At 38.8% G+C, this 11,192-nt stretch overlaps 1 protein-coding gene across 1 annotated transcript; it reads right to left on the reverse strand.

The window, feature by feature from the left end:
* Positions 1-3,358: 3,358 nt before the first annotated feature.
* Positions 3,359-4,285, reverse strand: LOC116100404 (vomeronasal type-1 receptor 4-like). Its single transcript, XM_031384215.1, has one exon. The coding sequence runs from the start codon at positions 4,283-4,285 to the stop codon at positions 3,359-3,361; it is 927 nt and encodes a 308-aa protein (XP_031240075.1).
* Positions 4,286-11,192: the final 6,907 nt, after the last annotated feature.

Genomic DNA, 11,192 nt, shown 5'->3' on the forward strand with positions numbered 1-11,192 from the left:
AACTTCTTCAAGCTGAATATGGGTGTTGAGATACTATGAAGAGGGGAGGGGAGGGAAAATAGGATTGATTAGTTTCTGATGTCTGTGTCTTGACTGGATCTGCCTGAAAGTCCAGGACATCAGGAATTTAAGCAGATCAATTCAGCATGTTTGACGAGATTTACCAAGGCTGCATATTCTGTATACGTAACTCTCAAAACAAAATTTTATTCTCTGGAATGTAATTTTCTGGGGGTTTAGCTCTATCAACTCTGATCCATCTTTCTCTAGAAGGTGTATAGGTATTAAGTACCTTTCCTAAAAATGCAAAAACAGAACCTTTCTTCCAAAATAGCATATCATTGTGCCAGTAACCAGAAAAAAACCATTTTGATCTCTCTCTCAGAGGAATAATATAACCACAAAACTCAAAATTACATCCATTGTTAAAATTAAAACAGTCCAAAACAGTCCATTTACTACAAAATGAAGTAAACTGAAATACTGTATGTGCTTACCCTTAGGGCTGGTCTATTTTGCCCAGCAGGATAACAACCCAATATTCCTGTGGAGCCCATGTTTGACAGAATATGAATATCCTGTGTCTGGTTAAGCAATCATATACCATCTCTTGTTTGGCTCTCTTGCCTAGAGCCACAGACATATTTCATTAATAGCTGTATATTATCTACCTGTTGATCTCTACCAGGAGCCAAAGATATTAATAATTATGACCTGATCAAAGCAGGCAGTGATTATCACTGTGCTCTCTTCTCTGGAGTCAGTGACTAATATTACCTACTCTAGTTCAAATTCAAACAATCTAAAACAAATGAAGTAAACTAAAATACTGTATGTGCCTATGCTTAGGCCTTTCCTATTTTGCCATGCAGGATACAAAACCCAATATTCCTGTGGAGCCCATGTTGGACAGAAGTATACTGTGAGACAAGTAAAGCAATTTTATACCATCTTATGATTTGGCTCTCTGCCTAGAGCAGCCAACTTCATTCTTTTTCTCTCCTAGGGCAGCCTGTAATTCCCCACAGCAGGAGACCTCAGGGCTGGTAGCAATTTCTTTGTTTTAAAGTTCTTGTGCTTGAGTCCATGTGGATCAGCAGTGCTACTGAGCTATTTTATAAGAAAATAAAATAAAATAAAACTCTAACTCTCAATCTAATAAACTTAAATTCTCTCTCTGTCTCACAGTAGCCTGAAGCTCCCCACAACAGAGGACCTCAGGGCTACTAGAAGTTTCTTTGTTTCAAAGTTCCTGCCCTTGAGTCCAAGTGGCTTGTTAGCACTCCACACAGGCCTCTTGCTGCCTTAATGTGATGGACAGGGAAAATCCTGCAACACACTGTGTTAGTCAAAGCAACACAAAATAGATTCACAGTGTAGCTCTATTTGTTTCATATGATCAATTGGCCAGTTTTCAGAGATGAAGAACACATTCCTGTATCTAGGGGCCAGGGTGTTTGGGCTTGCTGACAAGATTACAAATGAAATATGTGAACATCAGGAAGACCATTGTGTAGCAGGTTATCTGCATACACAGTGATGATTATTATAGTGATAACATTCATTCCTTTATAAACACAGTTATATTATATGAATATGTTTTTGTTTTAATCCAAGATATGAGGTATGTGTCTCCTTCTGATTTTCTGCAACTACTAGCTTTGAATGTTTCATGCTTTAGGAGGAACATGATTTTTTCCGAAAGCAGAGGATTTCAGTTTGGAATTCTGGGGACTCTTGACAGGATACAGGTGAGATACCCAAGAGGGGCTGTGATGGCTACTGCTTCCCCTCCTGCTGCCATTCTCTCTTGCTGTTGTTCCTGCTCCTGATTTAGCTGTTGATGGATTGCCATTTGGCTGTTTTGTTTGACTGTTAGTTGGAGATATCCTGATGACAGAGATTGGATTTGTCAAAAGGAACCAAATGAGCCTATTTAGCAGAAAGTTATCTTAAGAGGTCTACACTCCTTTTCCTCTCTAACTTTTTTCTTGACTACCAGTTGTGAGGTAGGTGGGAGGGATTGGGGTTGAATAAGTGTTGGAAGGGTGGTGGATAATAGAATGAAGTAAAGTAACCCATAAGTATCCATAGAGGTAAGGGACACACAGATTAACAGGTAGGTATTATTGATCCAGGATACACTGAACTTATTAAACTAAACTTAGAAACTAAACTTTGTTTATTTACTGTGTTTGGGCATGTTCAAGCATAGATTTGAGGAGACCAGAGTACTACTTATAGGAGTTTGTTCTCTACACTATGTAGGCCCTGGGGCTTGAACTCAGATAATCAATTCTAAGTGGTGAGTGCTTTACATTTCGAGCTGTCTTGCTGCCTCTTATTATGGCCAGATTCATGATCATGACATGATGCTATAGTTTTGTCAGATTGTTATGGTACAATTCTGTAAAAAGGAACAGGAGTCTTTAATATTAATTTTGTAACTCAGTATGAATCTATTCCTCAATATAGAACATATAAATTACTGTTTCTTATTCCATTATTTGAAGCTCATTTAATATAGCAATTATTAGCAATTTCCCATCAAATTGGAAGTGAAGTGTCAAGTGAGTTGGATAAATTTCTTAGTTTGGGGCTGGAGAGAGATGGCTCTGCAGGGTAGAGCCCTGGCAACTTTTGCAGTGGATCAGAGCTTGATTCTTAGAAACTTTACAAATAAAGTTTCTAAGAGGTAAACATGATTACCTCTGTTTGTAACTCCAGCTCTAGGTATATGACACCTATTCTTCTTAAGGAGAGGGAATACCCATAAATACATACAAATCCAGTATTTGTAAGGAAAATAGATGCTAAAATATTTCTTTGTGCACAGGAGTAAGTACCACCACACACATTTTGAGTTTCAGGAATAACCACTCCAGATATTTATCTTGTGGGCTCAACTGTCTTTTATCATTTTCAGACAGATAAAAAGTTAGATGCTTGATTTTAATGTTCTGAGAAAATAATTTTGTGACTGAGGAAGGCACTGACAGAAAGAGTAACAACATTGCCTCCTCATTGTTCTGATACCTCTTGTCTCCTGTCAGATTGACAGGTGTTTCTGATGATTGGAAAAACAATTTCACCATGGTCCAGAGTAAAGTCTCTGCCAAGGTCTGTCAGGAGAAGGTGTCCAGTTTGTATGTTGGTATCCTCCCTGGTCCTGAGACAGTAAACATCTCAAGGCTCATGAGCATGAGCTGCTTTTGCCTCTTTTCCTCTTTCTTCATGATGTAATGAACAGTAGTGAGCATTATGCTTGTTTATACACAAGATGTTCAAAACATATACATAGAATAAATTATTTAATGCTATTAGTAAAGGTTTCTTCTGAATTTGCTATTTTTAGTGACTATGGCTTTCCACAGTTGAAGAGTGCAGAACAAGGATCCTTAGGGTCTCTAAAGATCAACAATAAGGGAGAAATTGTGGGGAAGCTTACTACGAAAACCACACCTACATGCCTCATGATTACACTAGAATCTATGAAATAGATATGAAAGATGAAACAAATTAAATTTAGAAGATAAAAGCTAACAAATGTGAACACCAGCATCAGGATAGTATTGGTTGCTCTGGTCTCAGCTTGGCCTCTGGTGTCCTGATTGGGAGTGAGGATGTGCTGCATTACCTGCCTGTGTCTATGGAGGAGAAGTACCATGGAGAAACTGGTCCAGACCATGATGCTCATGAATGTGGCATCATCGGCAAACTGCAAGAAGATAATACCTACACTGAATCCAAAAGTGGAACAAAACAACTTGCTCTTAGGGTCAGTGTTATTGTCTGATATTTGTGGACCAGTGACCTTAAATGGAATGTAGATGTTATTTAAGATACTGAAGGCCCAACAACTGTAACAAGAATAACTCGCCAAATTTGGGACACTTGCACTGAATATTACTTTACCTCCATTAACAGGAACAAGAGTGACAAACTGATGGATACTCAGGACACAGGTGGCACACAAGTTTGTGCTTTTTGCCACCATGCAAGTAAAGAATTCTATTTTACATTTGAGGTCTGTTTGAGGATTTCTTGGAGGAAAAGCCATCATGTTCTTTGAAAATGCAATGAGAAAGAGAATCAAGTCATTGGCCACAGCCATGTGGCTTAAAATCACCTGTCTGGGCCTCTGTTGAGAACCAGTGAAGATTGAAGAGAAATTATGGGCAAACAGAAAGACATTGGCCACAGTCCCAACTCCAAACTGACAAAGCAAGAGGATCTGAAGAGCCACTTCCTCAGTGGTTTTCAGGGATTTATCATGAGCAGACATGGGGAGGGCTTTCCCTGACCCTGGGGTGATGATTATGTGGAACAGAGCTCTCCTCAGGTTTCTGTTCTATTGTCCATGCTTACCAAGTGTTTGGGGCAATTTCTCCTCTTTATCAGTGAGACACTATTCTATCACACTACAGGAATTTTGCCTGTTGAACATTGTATGGACTATAACTCAGAATAAAATTCTATACTTATTGAATAACTCCTGCATCCATATAAATTTTGTATTGCAACTACATCTTTATGGTTGTCCAGGTCAATAACGTACACAATAACACACATTTTAACACACCATGGGCTATGCATACACAAGAAAGGGGACTATTATTAGTATGTGATTTCATCATCAGAATTCAATACAGTAAGAATGCAAGTGGCATGTAACTTAATCAATAAAATCACTTAAACAATAAAAAGGTACAGATTTCATCCTCAGGCTTTGTCATTAGAATTCCATATAAATAGGAGGGAGAGGAGGCTGCAAACAAGAAATATCTTAATCATCAAAATATTTTAATTAAAAAAGAACATGCAAATATACCATATAAAGAATTAATAAAATTTCCCCATGTTATAGTAACATATTAAAAATAATGTGTATTTTAATAACATGTCTGATTATATATAATAATAAATACAGTTGTATAAATGAATTCAGTTGTAGAAAACTAAGTTGTTGACTTTGGAGGAATTTTTATACTATTCATTCACACAACAAAATACCAAATATTTCTGATAAAGCCACTGTCTTTTGATCACTTAGTTGAACATAGGTTTACATATGTAACCTCCAAGTGAAACAAAAAATAAAACCACTTGCTAACAAGTTTCATTTATTCACATTTTTCCTGATAATAATTTTTGATCTAAAAGTCGGGTGTCAGAGTCTTACATGCATCATCTTCATCTTCCCTCCAAATTATTAATACAATCACTATTATTCCCTTTGCAAGCTGATGCTTCATTTGCATTTTACTTATTTATATGTTTCCTAAAGGAGAAAATGGGGGCCTCCATCCACCAGATAAAGTTCAACTTGCCATACACAGACGTCACATTGAATGCTGTTTTCTACTGAGTGCTATTTCAAAAAACAGATATTTCTTTGAGATGAAAGCAAAATATTAACCTAATTGAGTTAAACTGCAGTCTTCAAAAAGAAATAATAATTAATGTAGGCTTCAGAAGACAATTTTCATAGAAAAAAGGAAAAGAGAATTTTAAGCAGATATCTATTGTTGGAAGAATCCCACCTTCTGAGCCACAGTCAGGATGAGCATACTCATAGGCCAAAGGTCATCTCCAGACCACACCTCCTGTAGAAGCATATCTCATAGTGCCTGTTATATTGACGAAGTTCTTTGTGTCACACTTTGGCTGAGAAAGAATACAAGGAAAATTAGAATGGTTTCTTATTTCCATACAGCTTTGTGAATGTAAGCCAACAGAGTTCAGGTTTCCAGTCTCATAAAATAATAGGGTACCTGGACAGGACATCCTTCATAGAGTTTATTATTGTGTCATCTCTGTCTTCAGTATATCTCTGATGAAGGAAAAATCATTTATCCCCATAGCAAATCTCAATTTTTACTTTCTGATGCTTAATAGTGATGTCTAGAAGTTCATTAGAATTTAATGAGTACCTGGGCAGAAGTTAGAAAAGGGTTTTCAAGTTTCCTTTGGGAGAATCTAAGTTCTGAATTGATCTTGTAGTCAGATGTAAATTGTGGCACTCAAGAGTAGAACAAGGAACTCATTATGTGCATTTCTATGGAGTCTTTTCCTCCCTACTATTTTACTTTTGCAAAGTTATTCTGACACCTTGTCCTTCCAGAAAACCAGCAACATGCCATTCAGATTTTCTAATATCCCAGGAAGTTGCTTCATTCCAAAGTTTCCCATGTTTGTCCCAGGACACATAATTCTGACAGATGTGTTAACTGAAGCTGATCTTTCCCACCTGAATCCTAGGGTTATTCCAATATCCATTTGCTTTAAGGTAGATTGTGAGTTTTTTATGGTTTACTCATGAATTCTTATCAGAAGCCTAGTGTTCTTTTTTAGTATCTGAGAATCTGCTGTGTAAAGAAGGATCCTGGGCATACAATAAGCAAAGATATGGATTGAGCAATCATTATGGGAGGGAGAGAGGAGTGGGAGGAAATAAGGGGGCAGTATCAGAAACTGGAGACGATGTGAGAGAGGTACAGAGTGCCAGGAAATTGAAAAACAAAATATGAGCAGGAGGGATGAGGAACTGGCTATATCCATTAAAAAGTCCCAGACACCAGGGAAACATGAAGCTTCCAGAACCGAATGGAGAAATCTTTTGTTGAAATGGGCAGAGAAGGGGAAATAGAACATATTGAGACCTCTCCAGTAGATAGGCAGTCCCTGGTCAAGGGATGGGGCTACCCACCCATCTCATAGTTTTTAACCCAGAAGTGTTCCTATCCAGAGGAAGAACAGGGACAAAAAATGGAACAGAGACTGAAGGTAAGTGCCTACCGTGGACTGTCCCACCTGGGGATCCATCATGTCTACAGACATCAAACCCAGTATCATTGCTGTTGTCAAGAGGTGTTTGCTTACAGGAACTCAGTGTGGAAGTTCCTTGTGAGGTCTGACCAGCAACTGACCAATGCAGATGTGGATGCTTGGAGCCAACCATCAGGCTCCTCCCAGGGAACCTAGTGGTGGAGCAGGAGGAAGGACTGGAGGATCAGAGGGTGATTGCAACCCCACTGGAAGAAGAATATAGGCTGGCCTGACCATTCAGTACTCCTGGAGTCTAGAACCAAGGAGTGTACCTAGAGGGATACAGGGAACCAGATATATATGTAGCAGAGGATGGCCTTGCCTGACAGCAATGGCATGGGGGGGGGGAGTCCCTTGGTCCTAGGGAGGTTAGCTGTCCTAGCATAGGAGGATGCTGGAGTGGTGGGGTGTGAGAGTGTAGGTGCGTGGTGGGAGCATCCTCATACAGGCAAAGGTGATGGGAGAGGGGGGAATGTAGGATGGGTGGTTGGTGTAGGGGTAAACGGAAAGTGGGATATCACTTGGATGTGAACAAATGGAATGATTAATGATGATGATGATGATGATGATGATGATGATGATGATGATGATGATATAAATAGATCCATCCACACTCATTTCTGCTCTGAGTATAATAGAAAACTAGGAACTTAGTTTTGAGTATCAATGATGAAAATTAAAACTTAGGTTATAAATCTAAGAAGTGCATGTTCTAAACCTTAATTGATATTCAAACCTGCAGCAAGATTGTCTTAGACACAATCAAACAACTCCTATTTGTCTGTGTAAGAAAAAAGGTATTATTGTACAATTTTTTTACTAATGAAATATCAGCATTTACAAGGCATAAATGTGGAAACAGGACAAAAGAAAGAATAACTTGTCATTAATTGCTCAGATACCGTATGTTTGTCCAGGACAAGCACAAACCCATGATTTCAACTGTAAAAATTATGTTGGCCAATTTAAAATAATGTATTTAGTGGGGAAGGACATTAAACATCAGAAATTTGTAAGAGTTATGGCACATTGATAAATAGGAGATAGAATACAGTGTTAGATTAAGAGTGATAATGGAACATGTGGTATTAAAATTCAGGGTATGGAGAAGGAAAGGAGGTGTGGCCCTATGGAGAGGAATAACCAACACTAAGTTTCTTTTGAAAAACTGTCCAGAAACATAGTGCTATGGTGCGTCCTTAACACGTCCACATGCGTACTTCAAGTGAGTTAATAAACCTACTATATAAGGCAGACGGTGCCCCAAGTAGACATCTCACACAGAATAAAGGACATTCTATTCCAGGATTAGGTGACTTCTTTTTCTAGTTGCTTGACAATCAACTCCCAAAGCACAATCCACCCCACCCAAAGCATTATGGGCTATTACCAATAGTGTTGGTAATTTTCTGAAACTTGGTGGCTCAAGTCAACTTATACTGAACACACAGAACATGCAGAAATCAAACTGGAACTTAATTTGAAGATTTGTATGCCGTCCACCTGTCCACAAGTGGCATAAGCAAGGAGGCTGAAAAAGTCACATGGAAAGCCCAGTTTTCACTTTCTTAAAGATGTGACATACAGTGCTGGCAGAGACATGTAGTCAGCAACCACTTCCTTCTGTGAACCTCACCAGGTGCAGCGATTACAAGCTTGATGAGATACACCCAGTGATTCAAGGGGGACATAAATGTGATGGGAAAAACCCACTGCTTTCTCATTCCACCTAAGGCCTTGTCCATGAGCGAGAACTCATAAACAGCACTGTTTATTTTGTCTGTGGGCAGATAAGTCTTAGAAGGGAACCCAATATTCATGTTCTCCTTAATGGACAAAGAATTGAAACATTCCTTGATGATTTATTGCTACACCTGTAGATCATTGTATCACTCAGTCCTAATTAGAGATGCTTCTTGGATGTTAATTAACACAGGAGCTGTCAACAGGTCATTGTGCACTGATATGAGCTTGGTATGATCTCGGATGTATAATGGATATATCAAACGTCTCTCACAAAGCCTTAAGTGACTTCATAGAATTTAGGGTGAGCACAATTTTAGAGCCAGAAGTAGTTGATAACATCAATGAAGCAATGTTTTCTGGATACAAGAGGGGAGGAACAGAGATATTAATTCACAGGCATTGCAACAGAGTTCATAAGGCCTGTGCAAATTAAAGCCCATCCATTATTGTTAGTTTTTTTTTTTTCAAAAAAAGAAGATAGTTTTCTAAAAAGACTAACCTAAATTATGAAAATGCTGTCATAAAATTACTTGTACTCAATTCTGTAGGGCATGTTTAGATGGAAAGATCTTCCATGCTTGTATATTGGCAGGATTAATATAGTAAAAATGGCCATCTTGCTGAAAGCAATCTACAGATTCAATGCAATCCCCATCAAAATTCCAACTCAATTCTTCACAGACTTAGAAAGAACAATTTACAAATTCATCTGGAATAACAAAAAACTCAGGAGAGCCAAAACTATTCTCAATAATAAAGGAACCTCTGGTGCAATCACCATCCCAGATCTTAAGTGGTACTATAGAGCAATTGTGATAAAAACTGCATGGTATTGGTACAGTGGCAGGCAGGTAGATCAATGGAATAGAATTGAAGACCCAGAAATAAACCCACAAACCTATGGTCACTTGATCTTTCACAAAGGAGCTAAAGCTATTCAGTGGAAAAAAGACAGCATTTTCATCAAATGATGCTGGCTCAAGTAGTGATTAGCATGTAGAAAAAGGCAGATTGATCCATTCTTATTTCCTTGTGCAAAGTTCAAGTCCAAGTGGATCAAGGACATCCACATAAAACCAGATACACTGAAACTTATAGAAAAGAAAGTGAGGAAGAGCCTTGAGCACATGGGCATTTTCTTTATAATAGTTGATATGGTAGTTCCTATGTCAATGGGGAAGTGCTCACCCTGGAAGGTGGTCTGGTTAGCATAAGAAATTTGCTGAGCTTATCATGGGGAACAAGCCATTAAGTCAAACTTCATTCCTGCTTCAGTTGCTAAGTTCTGGTTCCTGCCCTGGGTTCCTGATTTGGTGTCCCCTGATTGATGATTGATGTAACCTTTAAACCAAAACAAAAACAGCAAATGCACTTAACAGGAAGCCATGTATCTCTCCAATCTTGTACTCTCAGGTTTTACTGCGGATTTGAACTCGGGTCCTAATGCTTTTACAACAAGAACTTAACCAACTGAGCCCAACATCCAGCCATTTTGAGAAGCCTTGCAAAGTGCCACCAGATGAATTTATCAGAGGCCTAAGAGGCTTATTGGATTAAGGAGAATAGCAAGGCTGTGACATATACCTCCTTGCCAGGATTGAAGCTACTGAAGGTCTAAGCAGGTCCCCAATTGGCTGTAGGTGGAGTTGGGTACCTGCATGTTTTTATTTTATTTTATTTTTATTTAATATTTTCTTTATTTACATTTCAAATGATATCTCCTTTCCAAGTTTCCCCTCCACGGGAAAAAAAAAGCAAACACTGTTTCCTCACCCCTCCTCCTGCTCACCATCCCACCCTCTCCCGAATCCTGGCCCTGGTATTCCCCTACACAGGGGCATAGAATCTTAACAGGACCAAGGGCCTCTTCTCCCAGTGATGACTGACTAGTCCATCCTCTGCTATACATATACCTGTATATGGGAGTGACTCGGGTGTTATTCTAAGTATTTGTGGGGGACCTCCATTTACCAGAGGAGCCCACCAACTTTCTTCTATTATGTAATATAGTCTGCCATACATGACTGTAATGAGAATTCCAAGTTTACTTCGTTGAACTTGCCCTGGGATTATTACCTCTTATCTAGTAGATCGCAATGCTTGATTTCTTTCTCTCTCAACACTGGAGGCATTTCGTTGAAAAAACAACATTCTTACAAAATTCCAAACCCAGGGTCTGCTCAGCGATTGGCTAGGATGTTGGAAAACTGGGGGTGGCCAGAAAGCAACATCCAATAATAAAACAATACTGAAAGAAAGCACGTAAAACCCCTCCATCAACCTGGCAGTGGTGGCACACACCTTTAATCCCAGCACTTGGAGAGAGGGGCAAGTGGATTTCTGAGTTCAAGGTCAGCCTGGTCTACAGAGTGAATTTCAGGACAGCCAGGGCTACACAGAGAAACCCTGTCTCGAAAAACAACAACAATAACAACAACAAAAAAACCCTCAAAAAACAAAAAACAAAAGAATAAATAAAATAAAATAAAAAGCCTCCATGGACTATTGCAAGGACAAATCTGGACCATGTCTATGTTACAGGATGCCAAGGACTGAGGCATTATAAACAATTCCATCATAGTAAGGGGGTTTAACATTTAGACAAAGCCAACAATCAG

Source organism: Mastomys coucha, unplaced genomic scaffold (assembly GCF_008632895.1).
Source record: "Mastomys coucha isolate ucsf_1 unplaced genomic scaffold, UCSF_Mcou_1 pScaffold21, whole genome shotgun sequence".
Classification (NCBI taxonomy): Eukaryota; Metazoa; Chordata; class Mammalia; order Rodentia; family Muridae; genus Mastomys; species Mastomys coucha.

Coding starts and splice junctions, on each gene's coding strand:
- LOC116100404 (XM_031384215.1), bottom strand. CDS start 4,285: ATGTCTGCTCATGATAAATCCCTGAAAACCACTGAGGAAGTGGCTCTT.